General features: G+C 37.9%; 1 protein-coding gene across 3 annotated transcripts in view; it reads left to right on the top strand.

The window, feature by feature from the left end:
- The window catches only part of MARCHF6 (membrane associated ring-CH-type finger 6), an 80,482-nt gene that overhangs the window by 29,481 nt on the left and 26,750 nt on the right, over nt 1–24,251 (top strand). For all 3 annotated transcript variants that reach the window (XM_070774852.1, XM_070774850.1, XM_070774851.1), the window contains exons 5-17: nt 4,478–4,550; nt 8,440–8,608; nt 10,080–10,269; nt 11,747–11,808; nt 12,441–12,473; nt 16,278–16,329; nt 18,056–18,114; nt 19,353–19,433; nt 19,882–19,950; nt 20,035–20,109; nt 21,075–21,209; nt 23,033–23,152; nt 24,116–24,216. In XM_070774852.1, the coding sequence (XP_070630953.1) occupies nt 4,478–4,550; nt 8,440–8,608; nt 10,080–10,269; nt 11,747–11,808; nt 12,441–12,473; nt 16,278–16,329; nt 18,056–18,114; nt 19,353–19,433; nt 19,882–19,950; nt 20,035–20,109; nt 21,075–21,209; nt 23,033–23,152; nt 24,116–24,216 (1,219 nt within the window). The remainder of the gene's footprint in view (nt 1–4,477; nt 4,551–8,439; nt 8,609–10,079; nt 10,270–11,746; nt 11,809–12,440; nt 12,474–16,277; nt 16,330–18,055; nt 18,115–19,352; nt 19,434–19,881; nt 19,951–20,034; nt 20,110–21,074; nt 21,210–23,032; nt 23,153–24,115; nt 24,217–24,251) is intronic.

Raw genomic sequence — 24,251 nt, 5'->3', positions numbered from 1 at the left:
TAATATTATAAAATATTTTTTTCAGTGATATTTATTAGATATTATAATGTTGTGTATTAGGAAAGCCTCATTTAGAACATGTTATTTACCTGAATGAAAAACCATTTTTTAACAAGTGAGCTTCTTAAATGAATGTGGGAAACACAGCATACAGAGGCTAATAATGAAAGTTCATGAGAGAATTAAAAAACCAAAATCAAAGCATAATTGAAAGGAAATTGACTTTTACTCTTTGAAGTTTATCAGAGCTTTCAAAAATGGCAAAAGATGTGTTTTTTTGAGATTTTTTTTTTTTTTTGTAATCCCCCTCTAAAAAACACATCCCCAATGGTCCTGGAGAATTGGGAAGTGTATTTTTCAAATATAGGAGTACTTCTGGGAAATTGGTATACTAACTCTTAGTTGATTCTCTCTAGGTTCTTTGTGTTCTTAAAGACATGGAGAGGAGTCAGTAGTATATGTGCCAGAGTATGTAGATAGGATTCTTTAGAGTTAAATGCAAACAAGATTTTTACATAAGTGTGATTAATATCCTCATATCTTCTTAAATAAGCTTGATGAATTATGAAAATCTTATGAGAATAGCAGAATAGGTACTATTCACTTGAAGAATGAATTAGTAAGCTAGAAGACTGAGCAAGTTCTCTGGGATATGACTCAGACAAGAAGTTGTAAGTATGAAGGAAAAAATTGAGAGATGGAGGCCACATCCTGTTGTTTCAGTATCTGACTAGTAACTAGTTCCAGAAGGTAAAAGAGAAAGCTGAGTCTGATAAAGGAAAGAGGCAAAGCTAGGCCCATTCTAAAGTTTTCCAGTGCTGAATAGGGTAGTGTATAGATATTATGCTTTCAGATTATCCTACAAAGTAATGACAGTCAGGCTGGCTGAATGTTAGAAGACAGCTGAAGCTTCAAAATTTGACAAAATTTTTGAACCTAAAATCTTCTAAAATTATTCAGATAGAAGGACAAATATAGACATTTCAATAGAGGCAAGGAGTTGGAAAGTTTACTACTTCAAATTATTTATGAAATAGTGTTTGAAGACATATTTTACTAAGGAGAGCAAGGAATCAAAGAGAAAGGTGTAATTTACAAAGAAAAACAAGTACTTCTTACAGCTAAATTACAATTGTTGTTAATCTACAATAATTGGAGTAGGAAATGGCTGCCCATTCCAGTATTCCTGCCTAGAAAATTCCATGGACAGAGGAGCCTGGTGGCTACAGTCCATGGGGTTGCAAAGAGTTGGACACGACTGAGCATGCATGCACTACAGTTTTTTAGGTGTCGATCTGAAACTAAAATTCTAGGTGATCTTCACATGAAAGAATCTTGTGAGGGGAGGATAGAAATGAGAGCGTTTTAGATTGTTTGTTTTACTTGTGGGGAAATTATAGATGCTTTAGACAAAACAAGAAAATATAGGCCTAGCCAAGTAAGAGTCCTGAACTAGCAAAGGTGATTAAGAGCAGAGGTGCCACCACTGTTCAGGGGAGGAAAGATGGTCATTTCAATAAATATATAGCATCAACTGGTGGGGCATATGGAGAAAAACGAACCATACCATCATCTCCCACCTGACCCAAGTTAATTTTAGATAGATCATAGTCTGATTGTGAACATTAAAATTTTAAAAATTTCTAAAAGATAATATGTTAGAATAACTGTAGAAGAAAACATTGAGAAATTTGACTTAATTAAAGTTAAGGTTTTTAATTCATGCTTAGATACGCTTAAGAGAGAAAGGCAAGCTACAGAGTAAGAAGGGGTATCTGCAGTTCATATATCTAACAAGGACTTGTATCCAGGATATTTGCAAGGAGTATATAATAAAAGAACTATTAAATCTAAGAGAAAGGCAGACAAGCCAATTAAAACGTGGACAGCAGATGTGAACAGGTGTTTCTGGAAAGAAGATTAAATAGCCAGTAAGCACGTGACAAGATGCTTAGTATCATTAGTCATCAGGGGAAGGTACAAGAAAGGTACTCTGCAGAATCAGCAGAATGGCTGAAGTTAAGGAAAAAAACAGTGCCAAATGCTTTTTATTAGGATGTGGATCATCTGAAACATGTATTCATCAGTGGTAATGAATATAAATATGGTATAACCATCTTGGAAAGCTGTTTGGCATTATCTTTCGGTGGTTAATATTTTCAATACATTATGACCCAGCAGTTCTATTTCTGGGAATATTGATTACAGAAATATTCACAGGACACAGCCTTGTGTCCACTGAAAGACTTGTATACAATAGTGTGATCACTGCAGCTCTGCAGATAGTAGTTTAAAACTGGAACCAACCAAGTAACAGTAGAATGGATTCTGTGCACTTATCCCTATAAGGATATTCTACGTAGTGATGACAAAAGGGCTGGCTGTCGTGACATAGGATAACATGGATGAACTTCACTTCTTTGAGAAAAAGAAGCCAGGCACAAAGAGTATGAATTGTATGATTGCATTTACCTGACTTTTTAAAATAGGCCAAACTGATCTGCAGTGATAGAGATCAGAATAGTGGTCACCTTGTGCTGGAGATACTGACTGGGAAGTGGCTTGAAGGAGCCTTCTGGAGAGCTAGAAATGTGGAGAATCTTATCTGGGTGGCAGTTACTTGGATATACAGTGATGTAAAAATTCACGCAGATACACTTAAGATTTATGTGAATTTTACCTTAATAAAAAAGTAACGAAACTTAGAGGTAATCACTTGGAGAATAGAAGTAAGATGGTGAGTTTTTATCCTAGGGAGTAGGAATAGGAGACAGTGAATAAAATTTGAAGTCCAACAAAGGACAGGAAAGACAAGAAGAGAGGACAGAGAAAGCTGAGTAAAAGTGATCACAGTAGCTGTGATCACTGTGTACATATGAAATTGTTCCACAACGAGAAAGAAGTACAAAACAGCCGGGGCTGATGTTGGAGAGATTTGTTAGCTAACAAAACACAGGAACAGTATTCACCAGCCAGATACTCTTCAAGATGAAACACTTTAAATGAGGAGAAGCATTTTATTTCATATTAATAAAAGAAAACTTAAGAATTTTTATGCATCAGCAAACAGGACTTAGAATGTAAAACATTCAAAGTCATAATGGAAAACTAACACACTTCTCTGAAATCAATAGATCAAATAATCAAAAATTAAGTAAGGACTTTGAGGATTTAAGTAACAGGTAACAAGCTTGATTTCTGTTCTGACTTGTTTACACATACACTCACACACAATTAAAATCTATGTCATACGTTAGCCAGAGAAGGCATTGGCACCCCACTCCAGTACTCTTGCCTGGAAAATCCCATGGACAGAGGAGCCTAGTAGGCTGCGGTCCATAGGGTCACTAAGAGTCGGACACGACTGAGCGACTTCATTTTCACTTTTCACTTTCATGCATTGGAGAAGGAAATGGCAGCCCACTCCAGTGTTCTTGCCTGGAGAATCCCAGGGACGGGGGAGCCTGGTGGGCTGCCATCTATGGGGTCGCACAGAGTTGGACACGACTGAAACGACTTAGCAGCAGCAGCAGCTTTAAGTTAGCAATGTGCCCATGACTGTCTTCATGTAGGAAGGTGTTGAACTGCCCTGTTTTTAAGCACACTAGTAAGGAGGCCTTTAATTTATGAATCCATTTTATCTGCAGACAATTGGCCTTCTGTCAGTTTTATTTTGCTATAAACATACTTGCTTTGAATATTTTATACACAGATAAAGCAATTTGTATTACAGAAAATCTGTTCCTATCTTTCTATTTTGACTTGACATTTGAAAACAGCCATTGAAGTTACTGTAAATTTTTGGTACAAGGCTATAGAGGATGCTTAAACTAACACACAAGTACTGGTTTGAAAGAAAACCTCAACTTTTGGGCCCCATTTCCAAATCTATTCCTGCATGTTCTGGTAAGAGGATAGGGAATGGCTGTATATTGACCTTTACTTCATATTTTCCCTTCATGGCCAGATTGAAGATTTTGTCCTTTAGTTAGAAGACCCTTGAATTTGTGTTTTTAAAAAATTGGTTGTTAGTTTGCTATTCATAGCATTGAAGCATGTACTCTACTGAAAAGTCCTTTTAATTTCAAAAAGCGTGTACCCCCAAAACTTCATTTTCATGAGCAGATTCAATGAATTTTGAAATTCTAGGTTAAAAAAAAATTCTCTGTATTATAATTTTGGAGATCTTTTCTGGATTCCTCCCCCTCTTTTTTCCAAACATCTAAGCTCATTCAGTAAACACAAGTAAGTAAATCTAGAGAGAATCTAAACTTTAAACATTATTGTGTAATACTTACTCTTTACTATCTCTATTTTTAATGCTTGATCTTTTTTTTTTTTTTTTTAGTTTAGTATTTTGAGATTCAAACTTGCAAAGACTGTTTATTTCAGTGGCATTCACACTTTCCCTCTGTTTAACTGAATGACTGAGTTGTGATGAGAGCTGTGACTGTGCTGTTGTGCCCTTTCTTGGCAGGCCGCATCTACAAGTGCTTGTTTACTGGCTCTGTGAGCTCCCTCCTGACGCTGCCGCTGGACATGCTGTCCACGTGAGTATTGAACCTCATGGCGGTGGAAGGCCGCGCAGTGGGAACGGTGCTCATCTTTTCTTCCACATGCTTGGATTTGTTGTGATTTGAAAAGTCCTTCTATTCCTCTTACCTATTCTAACAGCTACAGGGGAAGCAATTGATAAATGAGAATGATGTTTTAAAACATACCGTCTTAAAGGAGTATTTGGTAATAGTGGGAAAGCTAGTTAAGTAAGCTGTCACATAGTGCGAGAAAATCTGTTGTTACACGTAGATGCTGAGAGTTCCTTTAAACGTGTTTTTAACAACACAGATGTTTGAAGCCAGATATCTTTTTAAAATGTTTTTTTGATTGTTAGGTTATGGACTCTAAAAACTTGTTGACTGTAGCTTTATTGTATTTTAATTTGACATGAAGCATTATAATTGCAGTTTCTTGGGAAAGACATGTGACTTATATTTTTATTATTGATGTTAGAATTAGAAATGCTGTGAATGATTAACTGTATCAAGATCATTAGAATATTAAGCTTGCAAAAGATTGGACCTCTGCTAAATCTTCTTTTGTACCCAACTGACCTTAGGTTTCTGATCCCTAAGTAAAGGCAAAGAACAATATAAGACTGTTTTTTAGAATAGAGGCATTCAGATTATATTATGAAAACAAGCCAAATGACAATAGAAGAGTGCAGGAGAGCATGTTTCATTTCTGATAAACAAGAAATCAAGTCTCTGCATCGTTATTTTGAATTATGGTTGAAAATACGTAGAAACATTAGATGTGTCAGCAGCTTGGTTTTCCTACTGGTGGTTTTACCTGCTGGTTTTACCTTTTTGGATAAAACAGTTAAGTTATTTATTTCTGTGTCTTTGACAGTATAGGAAACAGAAAAAAGGTTTTGGGTTTTATTCACATTAGAACAGCTTCTGAAGTAATGTTCATAAGTAGATAGGAATCTTGGAAATAGGGCACTAATGGCTGTGGCCATGATAAAAAGGAGAAGCAGTGATTTGACACACTTGAGAATTTAGAAATAGTGTAATAATATTACCCTTTGTATGAAAATACTAACCTGTGAAGTGATTCAGTGGAAATAAATACGACAGCATTCCTATATCTGGACATCAGGTTTTTATCTCAGCCATCTAGAACACAATTGTAGTATGGAGGCAAGGAAAATCAATCTTAAATGGCTGAAGTGTCATTCATTATGTCTCTGTGTTTATGACATAACTCACCTCTGGCTTTCCTTTAGAAATTGTATACTGAAAAAAAGCTCATGTTAAAAATATCAAGGGAGGTCAGAAAAAAGTTAAAAGTGATGAAAGTTACATTTTAACATCTATGAAATAATAAAATAACTGTTTCAAACAGGGTGGTCCTGTTCCATTTAGTTTGAGCCTGAGTTGTATTTATCATTGTATCTTTTGAGAGAACAGTGTAGCAGCCAGTCAGTATCCTGATTATTTAGAAAAGATGACTTGAGGTCCCTTGTGTGCTGTTCCAGTAAAGTGGGCTGTATTCCTTCTTTTATGGTTTCTGTTTTGAGTGGCAAAATATGTTAATATTTGCCAAAGCTTAAATTGGGAGGCTTTGGCTTTGTGAAAAACCAGGTGCCTATGGAAACCACCATGTCAGAAGTTTTAGTGTTTTGGTCTCAGGGCAGTATTCTACTTGCCTACCGCCTTTACTGTTTGTTGGTGGGACCCTTAAACATCTGATTGTTTGGCTGGTGTGGTCATTTAGGTTGTGCACTGAGGTTGTAACGGAAGGAACCCTGGCACCGGAATAAAGTTGCAACTTTTTGGTGACCTTGGGCAAATCATTGGACGGTCTGAACCCTTGTTTTTTCATCAGACAAAATTCATACTAAGTTTTTATGTGTATTTGTGAATTTAATCTTTGAACAGCCCACTCTTCAAAGTGGGCTGAACCCCACTCCCTGAGGCACGTTTAGAGATTAAATTCACAAATATATGTGAAAACCGTGTGTGAATTTTGAGCACTGTTACTCAGTAGCACAGTTACCAGCAAAACGCAGAGCTGCTGCTTGCTTTACGTTGGCAGGCTCCCCTTTTCACGCCAGCCTGGTGGGTTAGGGCCACGCCTGAATTGCCTTCATGAGCTTCCTCACTGCCACCGGAAGAATACTGGAGGCTTGGTGGGGATCGTTGAAAGAAATTGTAAGCGTGGGTAGATTTTATAATCTCATGCTGCCTTTTAGAATGTGAAGAATTGAACCAGTTTTTCTGAAAGCACTTATAGTTAAATCACTTATTTTTTCTGAGTAATGTTTCATTTTCTCTATATTTTCTGAAAGTTTACTTAAAATTTCTTAGTACCTTAGCAGGCGCTACATATTCCATAGCCCAGGTCTTCAACATCTCAAGGCACAGTCTGTCAGTTAACTATTACTACAAAACGTGCTGTCTCCAAAACTTGGTGCCTTAAAACAACAAGCGTTTTAATTCACTCGTAATTCCAGGGGTTAACAGTTTGGATTGGGCTCAGCTGATCAGTTTACCTGTTGGACTTGCCTCAGTTATGCCTGTGTGTCACTGAGGTGGGATGGTCTAAGATGAGGTACTTTGGTTCTTGCATATGACCTCTCTTCCAGAAGGCTAGTGGGGCTTCCTTACATGGTGATCTCAGGGCAGCCTTCTAAAAGGGTGAGGATGGAATCTTGAAAGCTCTCTTCTAGGCTTTGGAACTCAGGAATTCTCATTTATGGTCCAGATGGTTCCCAAACCAGCCCAGAGTTAAGGTGTGAGGAAAAAGCAGAGGATTCTACCAGGAGTCTGTCACTGTTTCAAGTCTGCGGTGATCGGTTGCTGTTCTTACTACTGGTGACAAGACAGGAGTCAAGAGGGGTCCCCACCTATCAAAATTTTAATGGTCTGGAGGGTTCCTTACCAGAGGGGTGATTATCATTCCTCTTTCTATTAAGATATATTCCAGATAGTATCTGAGGACCACATTATTCAGTTTGCAGCTTAAAGGCTGAGGTCTCCCAAATTGACCCTTCCTTAAGTCTCTATGAAGGGAAAAATGTCATTTTATTATGGTAGTGAATTTTCCAAAAGCTCCCAAAATTGTTGAGTTACCTTTGAATTATTTTAAAATCAGACATAGACCAGGGAAGGATATGCTCCTTCAGAGAGGAAAAGAACAAAGAAGTGTTCAGCAGTGTAATACTCTGTGTATTGTCCTGTGGATTGCCCATGATCTGTCAGAATTTGTTGAGGAGCTAACATACTTTAGTGTATTTGTAGTTAGCGTCAAAATTCAGTCTGCCTTCTGAATGAGGCGTTCATAAAGCTTCCCACAGGCTTCTTGCCTCACGTGTTGTGACCTGTGCGTCTCTCAACCTTCCTGTAGTGTCTTTGGACCTTACTAGAGGCTCTTCTTTTTGATTTGCTGATTCTGTTCATTCTCATGGGTTTAAGTATGAGCCAACCAAGTTGGTTAAACTTGTGTGTAAAATAAGGATAAGAAAATTCTTAGTAAGTGTTGGGCAGAGTCATTTATCTTTAGTAAATTCATGCATTTAATACTTGACCTTTGTCCAGTATTTGGCTACTCTTATTTTTTGCTTGCTGCCTTCATTTTTCTCAGTCATCCTCAAAGAGGCTGGATAGCTGGTTTATGTAGTTCTGATGTTATTCTTTGCCTTCTGTAATATAAACACATACAATACAAATACATAAATACAAATATTTGACCCTCTTATAGATAAAGTGCCACCATCCTCAGAAATAACTCTTTTTGAGAGACTGATTTTCACCAAAAAGTTACCACTTTTCTGGCTGTTCTTTCTAGATTTTTGTATAAAGTGAATGTTACCTTGGTTTCTTAACTTGAAGTGTTCTTTGGAGTAATTCTATATACCTCTTTTTTTTTAAACAGGGACAACTTGTTGGCGGATTGTTTGCAGGGTTGTTTTGTGGTGACGTGCACACTGTGCGCGTTCATCAGCCTGGTGTGGCTGCGAGAGCAGATCGTCCACGGGGGAGCCCCAATCTGGCTGGAGCATGCCGCTCCGCCCTTCAATGCTGCTGGGCATCACCAAAATGAGGTAAACCCTTCCGTCCCCGAATTCCTTTGATCTGGGTGGGACTACGAATTATTGTCCCCCTCCAGGATCCAAACGCTTGACTCCCGTGTCCCTCATTGCGAAGCAGGACAATGACAAGGTTTGGGAGAAGTTTAAGGGAGAAGTGAAAAATCAGAAGCACGTGGCTGTGACTTTGCCTGTTAGTTTCCTGGTGAGATGGGGGCAGTATTAGGTTGTGTACCGAGTGCGCCTTCATTCCCTTCACCTGGGCTAACAGCTGCCTGGAACTTAATATCCAAATCTCCTTCATGTCCTTTTGACGTGCTCCTTAACATTAAGGAGGCCCCTTGCCCTCTTTGTTCATTAGTGTCTTCATGTGTAAAACAACTCAACCTTTGTCTTGGTAGAAACATTACCAAAAGTAGAAAAAAAGGAATACTGTTGATAACAGTCTTGTACAGTTTTTCTTTTTCTTAATGAGAGATGGCATGCAAGATGAAGAGCGTTTGCTTGAGGCATTACGAAGAGGACGGTATGATAAATGATTTTTAGTATCTTGTTTACTGAGAAACTACAGGGCTAAAGATATAGAAAAAAAAGAACTGACACATAAAAAAACAATTTGCACCTTGTAAAATTTTTATTATGAAAAAATTGACTATAAAATTAACTCTATAAATAGTTAACGACAGTTTTTCATTTAAGTACCTTCGCTTTTTCTAGTGTTAGGATTGATTTCATCAAATTCCGCCATACCCTTTTCTCTACAGATTTAAGGGTACAGCTTCTTTGAAAACTACACATGTGAAAAAATGGGACTATAAAGCAAGTATGCTTTTCTTAATCTAGTGTTAGTACTTCATCATTGTATCTCATATTCTCTTATTAGAGTCTTTGTTACCTTTATAGGAGTTCAGTGTTTTAATTAACTGCAACTGGGTCTTTGCATTTGGTGGGTTGCAGAATTCAGGAAGAGGCAGAGAAATGAGTGTGTGGGAACTGATGACGTTCCTGTGGACAGGCTTAACCTGCAGTGCAGACATGAGAAATCTTTCCTCAGGTGTTAACTGATGACTGAGAATTAAGTTATATATCAGTATGTGTGTAAACAAGTAGAGTGCATAAATACATTTTCATCCCTGAAGTGATCAGTAAAAACAAGAGATTGCCTTATAAAGAAGGATTATGAAATGATGTATTCAAAATAGCCAGATTTGTTCATGTATTTTCTATAATGCTTTGTGAAATGTTAATCTCTAAATTATACTGAATGAACGTGTATACTGTTAAGTGAGTTGTGTTCTTATATTACCAAGTTGGTACAAATTCAGATACATTTAGAAGAGATGCCCTTGAGAGCTGATTTTTTGGAATTTTAGTAGAGTTTTTGTCTGTTTGCTAGTTTTGTTTTTTTAGAAAGGAGAATACAATTTGGAAATACAGCAAAACTGAGACAAGTTAGCCAAATTTCTGGTCTGTTCTGTCATTTTAGGCTCCAGCTGGAGGAAATGGTGCTGAAAATGTTGCCCCCGAGCAGCCTGCTAACCCCCCAGCAGAGAACGCAGTGGTGGGGGAAAACCCTGATGCCCAGGATGAGCAGGCGGAGGAGGAGGAGGAGGAGAACGAGGAGGAAGACGACGCGGGCGGGGAGGATGCCGCTGACGCCAACAACGGGGCGCAGGGTAATGGCTGCGGCTTGTCCCCACCCTTCCTCCACGACCATGAGTCCGTTCCCAGCTCCCCGGGGAGGGCTGCAGTCTTCAAAACTTCATGGGTTTGAAGTTCTGTTTGTAACCTGATTTTACTTTATTTTAGCAGACTTGTATTTATGGGCATTCATAAGCATGACATTCGTTTTAGCTATGAAGCAGGGCATGTTTTGTGTTTTAAAATTCCTCACACAGGACTTTTTATAGGATGGATAGGAAGTTGGAGTAGATACTATATTTTTTAAAAAGAAATTTTTAAAAAATACTATATTTTTTAAAAAGGAATTTACTACCATTTTATCTTATTCCTTTGCCATCTTTATTGAGTCAGTGCAACTTCTCTTATTAAAGAATTCTTGAAGTGTATTCCGCAGGCCAGACATCACCCAGAGACACTCATTTTCTGGCAGTATGTAAAAACTCTAGAATGTAAAAGAATGTCTGAGACCAGCCCACCAGTCAGCTGCCAGTAGGTCACCATGTTCTTTTCTTTCTCTGGCCCCAGAGGTTTCCTGTCAAGTGCTGCACTGTCTCTGGGTCCACTTACCATTGCTGAGTGTTTCCTCTGCACAGGCATGCAGACACTAGGTCCTTGCCTTCCTGGAATTTCTGGTCTAGTTATGAAGCAGAAATACCCAAGTGAGCGAGTCTGTTATTACACAGTGTGATAAGTGTGCAGCTTACTCTGGGGGTGCTCCTGAGGAGAGACCTGTTTGAAATAATTCCCTGGGTAGCTCAGAGTAAGTGATAACCTGAGCTGTGGCTTGAAGGATGAGAGGAAGCCAGGTGTATAGTGGGAGCAAGGGGCCTTTGAAGGGAGAGGTGGGTGTATGTTCAGAGGCTCTGCGAGTACAGCTGCAGTGCCCCAGTGACAACCCTGGTTTCCGTCTGTTTCATGCAGTGGGTCCTGCCTGGACCTTCTTCCCTTCCTGTTCCACACAGTGTTTATACTGATCTCTTGCCCTTAAAATCTGTCAGTGATTTCCCCATTACACTAAAGAACAAAATAAAATCCAGGCTTCACTTTCCTTTTGTATCAGTATGATACGATCCCTGTCTGTCTTTCGTAAACATCCTCTACCACCCTCTTCCTCACCCAGAGAGTTCTAGTTGCCTGGGTTCTTCACTTTTCTCAAATCCACCAGGTTCATTCTTGATGCAGAGCTGCTGAATTCCTCTATTTCACATAATCCTATTTATGTCCTTTTTAGCACTTATGTCACAGTCTGGAATCATCTAATTTATTTTGTGCATTGTGTTTGTTTATGTTTTTAAAAAATTGCCTAACTAGCAAATACTCAGTATGGAAAAATTTTAACTTTGGTTTAGCCTATTTTAACTGTTGTGTTTAACAACAGTTATAAAACACTGTTAAACACAACTTAAAAGAAAATGTCTTATTATTTATTAAACTCACATTCCAGAAGTAATATTTAAATTATATTTCCAGATGACATGAACTGGAATGCTTTAGAATGGGACCGAGCTGCAGAAGAGCTTACGTGGGAACGAGTAAGAGTTCTATCTATTAAGTGTCCTAGTGTTTTAATTCTAATGTATGTCTTAACGTTGGCCGTATTTAGATGGATACACTGATTTTGCAGTTATATTTGATGAAAATAATTACCAGAACTTCAGTTTCTAGAGGAAATTAAGTGATACATTGTGATGAAAATACTACAAATACTATGATAAAGATATGTTAATGCCTTTTCTATCTTTTGGTACAAACCTTGTTTCACTTATGAAATTTATAACTTGAAATTGTGCACTTTTTAAAATGAAGTAACAATTTAAATATAAGTATTATTCTGATATTTCAGTTAACAAAACAGTATAGTGTATCTTGAAATCTTGACTGGCTCCATATCTAATGTAAGAATAAAAATCCAAGATGGAATTTTTTTTAACTTTATATAATTTGGATTAAAAGGATAAACAAAATATAAAACTCCTACGATATGTTTTTCAGTCTCTGAAAATGATAGGCTCTTTTGGAAAGTAGTGGGTAAATATTATGTTTAAAGATATTGAAAGGAAAATGAGCTTTTTTCATAAATAAAATTTATTTTTAATAAAATTTATTTTCATAAATAGATAAAAATCCTGTTGAATCTTGATTTAATGCTTATTATTTATTTTAGATGCTAGGACTCGATGGATCACTAGTTTTTCTCGTAAGTAAAGCTAATCTTTTTTAATAATAGAATTGTAACTTTATTTGTCTTAGTGATTCAGTGATCTCAAATTTACAGTATTACAGTATATGGTTGCTTTTTATACTAAGGTCAAAATGCCATTTGATTTTTGATTACTTGGTGTATTGAAGAAAGTCTTTTTTGTGTATTGAAAATATTGGCAAAGCATAAACATAATGCTATTTTAAAAGGAAATTATTAAAAATATTTGAATTTTAGAAAAGAAAATGAAATACAAAGTTGATGGTAATTCAGAAAACTTGGCCTTCTTTTAAAGTCCCAGCTTGCTGTGTTTTAATGCCTGAATTGGTGAAAACAGCAGCTTTGAGATGTTCACAGAGAAAGCCCTGTTTGCAGAGCCTCACCTGTGTTTACCTTAACGATAAAGAGTACTAGTCTAAGGTAAAGAGCAGTTCTTCGAAGAACTTGTTCTTTAAGGTGAAATGATGTTTTTTCCAGGTTCTGTGATATAAAGTCACAGAACTCGCCCTTTGGGATTTTTGAATAGCTTTGGTTATCAAGATGATTTTGGCTGCAGGTAGCCAAACTCCAACTGACTGAAACTGTTAACATGAGAGGAAGTCCAGAGGAAGGATGGGCTTCAGGTGTGCTTGATCCAGGGGCCCAGCAATGTCATGGACCCAAATAATTTCCCTCTGCCGTTCACAGTATTGGCCCTCCTCAAACTGCCTCTGGATGGAGCCAGAATAGGAATTGAGCTCATAGCTTGAGGATTTGAGGAACTCTATCTGATAATAATTCTCAGATTAGTAAGAAGGTTATATTCGTGAGCTCCTATTCAAGGTTAGATCACAGTCAGTATCAGTTCAGTTCAGTCGCTCAGTCGTGTCAGTCTCTTTGCGACCTCATGAACTGCAGCACACCAGGACTCCCTGTCCATCACCAGCTCCAGGAGCCTACTCAAACTAATGTCCATTGAGTCGGTGATGCCATCCAACCATCTCATCCTCTGTCATCCCCTTCTCCTCCTGCCCTCAATCTTTCCCAGCATCAGGGTCTTTTCCAATGAGTCAGCTCTTTGCATCAGGTGGCCAAAGTATTGGAGTTTCAGCTTCAACATCAGTCCTTCCAGTGAACACCCAGGACTGATCTCCTTTAGGATGGACTGGTTGGATCTCTTTGCAGTCCAAGGGACTCTCAAGAGTCTTCTCCAACACCACAGTTCAAAAGCATCAATTCTTAGGCGCTCAGCTTTCTTTATAGTCCAACTCTCACGTCCATACATGACTATTGGAAAAACCATAGCCTTGACTAGACGGACCTTTGTTGGCAAAGTAATGTCTCTGCTTTTTAATATGCTGTCTAGGTTGATCATAACTTTCCTTCCAAGGAGTAAGCGTCTTTTAATTTCATGGCTGCAGTCACCATCTGCAGTGATTTTGGAGCCCCCCAAAATAAAGTCAGCCACTGTTTCCATTGTTTCCCCATCTGTTTGCTGTGAAGTGATGGGACCAGATGCCATGATCTTAGTTTTTTGAATGTTGAGCTTTAAGCCAACTTTTTCACTCTCCACTTTTCACTTTCATCAACAGGCTCTTTTAGTTCTTCTTTACTTACTGCCATAAGGGTGGTGTCATCTGCATATCTGAGGTTATTGATATTTGTCGTGGCAATCTTGATTCCAGCTTGTTCTTCATCCAGCCCAGCGTTTCTCATGACATACTCTGCATATAAGTTAAATAAGTAGGGTGACAATATACAGCGTTGACGTACTCCTTTTCCTATTTGGAACCAGTCTCTTGTTCCATATCCAGTTCTGTTGCTTCCTGACCTGTATACAGGTTTCTCAAGAGGCAGGTCAGGTGGTCTTGTATTCCCATCTCTTGAAGAATTTTCCAGTTTATTGTGATCCACACAGTCAAAGGCTTTGGCATAGTCAATAAAGCAGAAATAGATGTTTTTTGGAACTCTCTTGCTTTTTTGATGATCCAGCGGATGTTGGCAATTTGATCTCTGGTTCCTCTGCCTTTTCTAAAACCAGCTTGAACATCCGGAAGTTCATGGTTCATGTATTGCTGAAGCCTGGCTTGGAGAATTTTGAGCATTACTTTACTAGCGTGTGAAATGAGTGCAATTGTGCAGTAGTTTGAGCATTCTTTGGCATTGCCTTTCTTTGGGACTGGAATGAAAACTGACCTTTTCCAGTCCTGTAGCCACTGCTGAGTTTTCCAAATTTGCTGACACGTTGAGTGCAGCACTTTCACAGCATCATCTTTTAGGATTTGAAATAGCTCAACTGTGATTCCATCACCTCCACTAGCTTTGTTTGTAGTGATGCTTCCTAAAGCCCACTTGACTTCACATTCCAGGATGTCTGGTTTAGGTGAGTGATCATACCATCATGATTAACTGGGTCGTGAAGGTCTTTTTTGTACAGTTCTTCTGTGTATTCTTGCTACCTTTTCTTAATATCTTCTGCTTCTCTCAGAGCTATACCACTTCTGTCCTTTATTGAGCCCATCTTTGCATGAAATATTCCCTTGGTATCTCTGATTTTCTTGAAGAGATCCCTAGTCTTTCCCATTATATTGTTTTCCTCTGTTTCTTTGCAGTGATCACTGAGGAAGGCTTTCTTATCTCTCCTTGCTATTCTTTGCAACTCTGCATTCAGATGTTTATATCTTTCCTTTTCTTCTTTGCTTTTTGCTTCTCGTCTTTTCACAGCTATTTGTAAGGCCTCCCCAGACAGCCATTTTGCTTTTTTGCATTTCTTTTCCATGGGGATGGTCTTGATCCCTGTCTCCTGTACAGTGTCATGAACATCTGTCCATAGTTCACCAGGCACTCTATCTATCAGATCTAGGCCCTTAAATCTATTTCTCACTTCCACTGTATAATCATAAGGGATTATGATTCTATACAGTCAGTATAGAAGCTTGCTATTGTTTAGTCGCTCAGTCGTGTTTGACTCTTTTGTGACCCAATGTGCTGTAGCCCGCCAGGCTCCTCTGTCCATGGGATTTTCCAGGCAAGAATGCTAGAGTGGGTTGCCATTTCCTTTTCCAGGGAATCTTCCTGACTCACGAATCGAACCCATGTCTCCTGCATTGGCAGGCGGAGTCTTTTTCACTGAGCCACCTTTTGTCCTTTATTGCGTTTAGTTTCTCATAGATGAGAGACCTTAAAGAAGGCATAAAAACACACTGAACACTGAAAGAAGTGCTGTGCAGTTTACATTAATATGTTCAGAAATAACGTGGTTTTCAAATTTTTCTTTATTTGGATATTTTAGTGTTGTGATACAAGTGAAATCTGGTGTTTATGAGAATCTATACAGTTCATGGTATATTATTAATTTCTGAAGAGGAAGTGTTTATGGATTAATTTGATTTTTTTAATATGTGACATGAAGAACTTCGAGTTCTTTAGGTTTAGTTTTAGGAGCTACCTGGGGATTTCCAGGTGGTGCTAGGGGTAAAGAACCCACCTGATAATGCATGATATGTAAGAGTTGCATGTTCGAGCCCCATGTCGGGAAGATCCCCTGGAGGAGTGCATGGCAAGCCACTCCAGTTTTCTTGCCTGGAAAATCCATGGACAGAGGAGCCTGGCGGGCTATAGTCCATAGGGTCGCAAAGAGTTGGGCAGAACTGAGCAACTTAGCACACACACATGAGCTATCTAATGAAAAATGAAAAGTTGCATATAATTTCTGAATGAAATCTCAAGATTATAGTAAAAATTTCAATCTTCTTAAGTAAGTGAATTAAATGTAAATCCAATAGGAGATGAATATGTTTTATTAATCTTTTTTTTCTTTAGGAACATGTCTTTTGGGTGGTGTCTTTAAACACATTGTTCATTCTCGTTTTTGGTAAGTGGTGTTTTGCTTTTATTTATGATATTATGATAGAAGTTTAGTTTTCTTGGACCTTGTTACAGGTTTTGTTTTGTTTTAACCTTATATGAGATATAAGAATGGAATATTTGAATGGAATTTATATGGAGTATATGAAAGGAGTTTTAGATAGTCATCTGGCATAGGAAGGCCCTAGGTATACAGATATTTTCTTTCCTGAGCAGCACTGACTGCTGTTACTGCCAGCTCTACTTCTGTTGGGCATTTCTGTGTCTCTTCTTGTAGCAGCTGGTTTCAGACTGACTTGAGAATACACAGTGTCCCACTTTTGAAATTAATTTTGTGCTGGTTATCTCTGTGTTCTTTCCTGTGGCAGAAGGTCTTGTTTTTAATCTGATAAAAAGTCCTGACCAAGACCTTACCAGAGACCTTGGCTTGGGAGCTGTCGCAGAGCGAGATATGGGTTTGAGGAAAGACAGTGAACTTAGCCCGAGTGTCACTCCCCTCAGAACCAGATTCTAGTAATGCCATGACTTCCAAACACTTCACAGCTGTACCTGTGAGGTTTGTGTGACAGCACTGAGAGTTCCTCCAGTTGGGAGTCATGAGAGAAAGAAAGGCAGAATTCAGAGGTAGCTCACAGGTTTTTCTGCTTTGGGGGAAGATAGTGAAACTGAGTCAAGTAACTAAGGTTCCTCCAGCAGTTCTTCAAGGTGGAGTCTGATAGACTTGGGTCATTGGTTAGACCGTGTTTCGGGTCTCCCAGAGAGAGACTGCAGGCTGCAGACTGACCTTAGAATCCTCTTAGTGCCTCACCATCTGCCCCTTTCTAATTGCTTCTTGATGACGTCTGCTACCTTGCTCCTTTGTCTCTGTATTTCCTCTAAACTGGAAGTTAGATCTAAGACCCGATTTCATTCAGGGTCAATACTTGTAGGACAAAACCTTCACTAGTCATACGTTGCCTGATAATACATGTCAGGAGGTACCTGATGTTCGGTTCTCCACCTTTGTCTTTGGTTCAGGTCATGGTATCTTGAAGCCATTATTATTAGGTTTCATGTTTCCCTTTAACCACCAGAGAGTAATCTGTGGGAGGTGGTATTTTAGTATCATGCAAATATCTAGTGTTCCATCAACTTTTTACCTAGTAATTTTATTAGCCATTGATATTTGCCTGGATTAATTGATTTTTATTAGGCATTGCAAAATGGTAATTTTCAAATTTTAAACATTCATTGGCTGGTTTTCCTATGAAGAAAAGCTTGTTCTTACCAGTTGGAACCATTTAGTTAATCTGAAGCACCAGGTCGGATGTGCAGTTCTTTCCCTTTAATTATTAGCACAAACTGCTTTCCTTGCTGATAAAAATGTTTTGTGTTATGTTGCTTTTTTTCCTCTTGTGGTTTTTGGCACTCCCTTTTTTGAATATTATGAACTCATGCATTTGTATATATTCTGTATTTTCTTTAGTTTTAGGGTTCTTTTTGACGCTCATAGCTTCTTCTCTTTGGCCTGTGAGACCCTTTTCACAATGGATCTTGTGTCCTTTCAACATGAGCTTATTAGAGCTTGATAACTTTTTTGTTCTCTGGTTCTAGAGAATACCACAGGCAGTACATTTTTGGTTCTGGGATCTTTCATTTCTCTAAGAAGCCTTTGTTCCTTTTAGTGGGGTTGGTACTAGGAGTGTTCATTGTTTTGATTTTGAAGTTTTCATTGAGTTTTTCCCCCCTTTTAGCATTTTGCCCTTACCACATCGGTCACTTTTCCCTTGTTGGTTTGGGATTTGAAGAACACGTGAGTATGATACTTTTACAAACTTAATTTCAGTAATTAAACCCCAAATTTAATGTCTGTTGAGTAAGTAATAATATTGTAAAGAGTTACTTCATTCCTGTCTGCCTTACATGAAGGAGTAGTTATCCAGCACCACCTTGTTCACATCTTGAGCCAGAAGCGGCTCAAGACATAGAAATGCTGGGAGGTGTGGAAGGTGTTCTCTGAACCTCGTGAGGCATAGTCTTCCTCCCTGTGGGGCAGGTGGGAGACACACCGTGGGGAAGCTTTCTTACAGACTGACCTTTCACCTGACCACTGGCTTGTGAGCTCTGCTCTCTCCCTTTTCCTGAGTTGCCTCATAGTGAATTTAGAAAGGTAACGAGATATTAATCAGTTTTTTAAAATGTTGATATGTGTCAGAATGACGAACTGTATTATCTTCTAAATAGTTTGCTCTAATTTTGACATTTATGGTTATTTTCCAGAGGTAGATAAATATTGGGATGCACAACTACTGTTTTCGGCAGGGGGGTCCCCAGAAAGAGTTAGTTCTTTAAGGACAGCTAGCATAGTTGGAACATTCTGGTCCATTTGTGTGTGTGAATCCTGAGAGATCACATTCTGAAGTTTCCGAAATGGCAAAGAGACATGTTTTGGTATTTAAATACACCTCTCCAGATTCTCACTAGATGAATGCGAGAACTTGAAAAGTCAGATAAATACTTTGATATATTTTAATAGCACTTGCTGTGTGAAACTCAGGAACCAAAAGGTGAGCAGTGTTTGTCAGGATCCAAGCTCTTGCTCTTTGTAAGCTGAGAATGAAACAGATTTAGAGAGCAAAGAAACCTGGAACCGTGGCGGTAGGAGAGAAAGTGGCTTGGTTGCACATGGCCGGTGAATAGCCCAGGCCGTGTGCTGCTGCTTTCAGCACTCAGCCTTTAGCAGGTCCACTTCAGCGTGGACTAGAGTGCAGACTGTTACAGCTTCTTCTTATTTTTGTAAAATTTAATTCACTGTACTCTGATTTTGTCTGCTTGAGCAAAGTGTTACTCTTTAATTTCTCCTCATCTTTTTGTAGTAAATCTCAGTCAGTGGAAGAATCCAGTTTGCTGAGTTGTCATCCAGAGGGGATTTTATGGACGTTTGCTAGTTATAGGGAATTATATAGTGAACTTGGATTGTTTAATAAACATTTTTTAACGGATATAGGCCATGTAGTAAAATTAATATTTTATTTATTTTCTTTTGTCTAGGTCCAAGCATCTCATTTTGAAGGCCTAATCACAACCATAGTTGGGTATATACTTTTAGCAATAACATTGATAATTTGTCATGTATCCTTTAATGAACCAGGTTGGTGTTCAGTGATGTTATTATTATTAATCCAAGAGTTGTTCTTATTAATGAAAACTATTTTTCTCCACTAGTCCTTTTTAGTAGAAATTGTGGGTATTTGTAGTGAGGATGAGAGCAGAAAAAATATGAGATAAATTAATTCTGTCTGTCAGATAGTGCTGAGTGTTGCCTAGTTACCTGTTTCATTGTGTCTTTATCATTTTTAAATAAAAATTTTTTTTTTTGGTTGGAGTATAGTTGATTTACATGTGTTTTACAGCAAAGTGATTCAGTTATACGTATATATGCATTATTTTTGAAAATAATTCTTTTCCATTATGATTTATCATAGGATATTAAATGTTTCTCTGTGCTCTACAGTAGGACCTTGCTGTTTATCTGTATCTTTTCTTAAATGTTCAGTTTTTCCTTGACGACATGCTGTAGGGGTTGGCAACTCTTGTTAAATTTCATAGGTCTCGTCGCTTGCTGGGAGTCTGCTATATTGTTGTGAAGGTAATTAATTCCTTTTTATAAATTGAGACTGGAAATGCTTTCTCCCCATTTAGGTGATATTGATGACCTTTATTTTTACTTAAGGTCTCTTTGTTAGTGGTGGTAGAAATTGGAGTTTTCCCTCTCATTTGTGGCTGGTGGCTGGATATCTGTTCCTTGGTGAGTTTATTTTTCATTATCTAATACAATCGAATAATTTAAAAGCTTTTTAAAAAGTCTTTAGAATGGGTTCCTTTTATTGGAAAGCCAATATTTGATGATAATTTATTTTTTTTTGAGAATGTATCATCGTAGATTCTCAATGTTGCTAATTTTTCCTGAGTACCTGATTTTTGTGAGGTTTTGTACACATTTTTGATGTTCGAGTGTTTTGACTGGAACCTTTCTAATAATTAGTGAAGAACTTTCTTAACTCTTCTCACTTTTATAAAGATGCCAAGATGTTATAAACGTAAAAAGAGTAAATCAAAGGAGCTCCCTGGTGGTCTGCTGGTTAGGACTCAGCACTTTTACTGCTTATGGTCCAGGTTCAGCCCCTGGTTGGGAAACTCCTCAGAGAAAGAAAAAAGGGGAAAAAAAAAAAAAAAGCAGTCTTATAAGAAGACTACCTTTATAGTAGTAAATTCAACCCTAACCATTTGTTTTAACTAAGATGCTCAGTCTTGATTAAAATCTTTAATGGCTGTCAGTGATAATCAGTTTCTTCTCAAAAAATATTTAAATATAGAAAAGCTGCCTTTTCTGAGGTGACATTTTCTCTCATACCATAGTATTAAAACCCACCATTAATTTAGATCTGTAACCAAGAAAAGAAGGTATTATGGTAACATAAATGTTTCTTTCACAATGGCAGTATTGGTAAAGTTCTTATTCACAAATTGGTCTGTCAATATTGCCTCTTTTAAAATTTTCAAAATGTCATGTATGTCTTTGAAATAGCATCCAACCCTAATATTGTTTGTATTTCTGTGATACTATGAAATAAATGCCTTTAAGGGAACAGTAATCCTAGAAACATCAGAACTTACATGTATGGTGATTCATTCACTTCCTAGAATGTGAAGATGTTAATTCAACAGAGGTAAGTGGTACAGATCTCTCTCACCTGTTCTGTCTTGATTTAGGAAATGTTTGACGCTACTCTGAAAGATCGGGAGCTGAGCTTTCAGTCGGCCCCAGGCACTACCATGTTCCTGCACTGGCTGGTGGGAATGGTGTATGTGTTCTACTTTGCCTCCTTCATTCTGTTACTGAGAGAGGTAAGCTCCACGGGAAGTGCCAACATTGCACATTCATGGAAAGGACTTCTGCTTTAACCACATGGCATGCCTTAAAGGCTATGATGATTTCCTAGCTAAGTCTTTTTCTCTTTTTCTTTGTTCTGAGAGGGAATAGCTATAGACTAGTTTGGCTCAATTGCTTTAAACCATTTTTTAGTAATTGGTCTCAAAAACTGGCAAGTTTTATTATTTCCATCAGTTTGAAATATGAGTAGAGTGAGGGGAAAAGTTAAATAAAAGCACATGTTTTACTTGGTATGTATTTTAACCATCCTCAAATATGTGTTCTTGGACTTTTTATGTGATATGAGCCTGTTTTGGATTTCATTCAAGGACATGCTAGAAATTCCCAAAGGGTATGGTTTCACAGGATCAGATATATACAATGGTCTTGAAGCCGTTAATACTTCTTAAGTATAGTGTTATAGAGGGCCTCCTTTATGATTCTGGTTCAGTCGCCAGATGGGAACTTTTACTAATCCTGTTTTCAGAATACGGTCCTTACTGATGTGAAGACAGTAAAACAGTGTGAGTATTTGACTAGGATGCATCTCATGCTTAGTCATCTGGTGCAAAAGGAAGTGTGAGACTTGAGTAGTTGTAATAAATGTACTTTTTGCTCTGAATTCTTTCCCCAAATAGTACTGTACACTTACTCTGTGCCACCCTCTGTGCTGTATGCTGGGGTAATCGTGAGAAACAAGGACAGTGTCTACTCAGTGTTACATTCTGGGAAGGAATACAGCCATGGAACAAATCTGCTTACTCTATGAGAGCAGTGTGGAGAAGTGGGGCTGAAGGAGCAGGCTGGCGACTAGTCCAGTGTGAATGGAATACTAACACACAAAGGTTTAAAGCTGTTCATGATTACTCTGCTCTTCTGAGAGATTTGAGGAGCTAGGGATGAGGTGGGGTCCAAAATATTCTCCTGAAACATAAGAGTATAAGTTCAGTAAATTCTGTTTGCAAATAAAGCCTGTATTCTTGTTTTGAAACTAGTGATTAAAACTAAGTGTATTTTTCAAATTGTAATTTTATGTGACCTCTAAATTACATTGTTCATTGATAAAATATTTTATACTGAATTTTTTCATTTTATCAATGTGGTAGTTTTTTGTTGATACAGAATCCTAGTATTTTGGAGTTAGATGGAAACTTAAAGGTCATGTGTAATAACTGCTTTGTTTGGAAGATGGAAAAATAGAATTTGGGCAGATGAGAGACTTTACACAGGGCAGCTCAGTGAGTTTGGGCCACCCAGAACTAACCCTCAGGCTCATCCATTGCCCCATCACCTACAACCTCTAGAGTTGATGCTTTCTCCTGAGCCAGCGAAAAAGATGTAATAGGTAGTCACTTAAGATACTGAGAAGCGAAGGGGTTTCTTAATTAAGGTAAGTCTTCTTGGAAAGTGTAAGACTGAAATCACATCTTTTGTTTAGGATAATTATAAATTATAACCAAATTCTTCCCAGATTATAGAATATAGTTATAATTTTTCTAAAAATACTAATTTTTATAAAAATACTTATTGTTCATCTTGGAGGTCTAGATTTCTTGACAAATTATACTTAGTAAATTTTTTCCATTGAATGGTTAAAAGCATCAGAGAACATCAGGCACAGGATAGTTTTAATTCTGATATAGGAACTTCTTTTCCAAGTAGAGTAACATGAATTTTCTAGGGCCAATTTTTTAAGATGCTAAAATAATTTTAAAAGCTTCTCTGTTAATGTTTTAGCTCATATGCAGAAGCGGAAGACATTGATGGATATTTATAGCATTTGAAATAAAATTTTCAGGTACTTCGACCTGGTGTTTTATGGTTTCTAAGGAATTTGAATGATCCAGATTTTAATCCAGTACAAGAAATGATTCACTTGCCTATTTATAGGCATCTTCGAAGATTTATTTTGTCAGTGGTAAGTGTATTTTTTTTTTTTTTATTGATTTTGAAGTAAAATGGGCTACCCTTGAGTTTTTTTGTTTTTTGGTCAGAAGGACTGGTAGAGTGGATTGAATAATTTAGGTTTATCTACGCCTGTGGAAGTTGGTTATCAAATACTTATTTTGTTGGTTACTTTGATAAAATAAAATGTTAGTAAACAAAAATGCCTTTTAGTTCTTTAGAAGTATAATTAATTGCCAAATTATGGGTTTCAGAATTATATTTAATTTGCATTTAAGCAATAGAGACTTGTTAATAGCTTCTAAATTAAACTCTTGGGACTTCCCAAGTGGTGCTGTGGTAAGGTATCCACCTGCCGATGCAGGAGATGCCAGAGATGTGGGTTCAATCCCTGGGTCAGGAAGATCTGGAGGAGGGCATGACAATTCACTGCAGTATTCTTGACTGGAAAATTCCATAGACAGAGGAGCCTGGCTGGCTGTGTAGTCCATGGGTTTGCAGAGAGTCAGACACAGCTAAGTGACTGAGCACAGCACATTAAACTCTTAATAGAACCATCTCAAAATTTCTTCCCTGGGTGGAAAAAGAAATTGCCTAGTTAAATCTTAAGTTTTTCCAAGATAAAATTCTAAAAGCAATATTGTGTGCCCTTTGGAAACTTGTGCCATTAGTATGGGTTCTCTCTTATTGTCACTGGTGATTTATTATGAGACAGTTCTGATCCTTCATTGTGAGTTTCTAGCTCTCTTTTCATATACCATGCCATGGTTATCCTTTGTGGCTCCTGTCTGAGCCCTTGTGTCCTAGAGAGAGAGGAGCAGCTGTCCTAGGAACGCGTCTTCACACAGAGTGACCCAGGTGTAGTGTGTTGAGTGAGAACACTCAGTGCCCTGGGCATACGTCTACCTAAACAGGAGTCTGCCATCTCTCACGGATAGTGACAGTGGTGCCCGGCCTGCCCTTTCTCCTGTTGCAGATTGTCTTCGGCTCCATCGTACTCCTAATGCTGTGGCTGCCTATACGGATAATCAAGAGTCTGCTGCCTCATTTTCTTCCATACAACGTCATGCTCTATAGGTAAGTTTTTGACATTTGGAAGCTTTACTAATTAA

The sequence above is a fragment of the Bos indicus genome, chromosome 20, assembly GCF_029378745.1.
Source record: "Bos indicus isolate NIAB-ARS_2022 breed Sahiwal x Tharparkar chromosome 20, NIAB-ARS_B.indTharparkar_mat_pri_1.0, whole genome shotgun sequence".
Taxonomy (NCBI): Eukaryota; Metazoa; Chordata; class Mammalia; order Artiodactyla; family Bovidae; genus Bos; species Bos indicus.
This window is presented reverse-complemented; position numbering and strand designations above follow the sequence as displayed.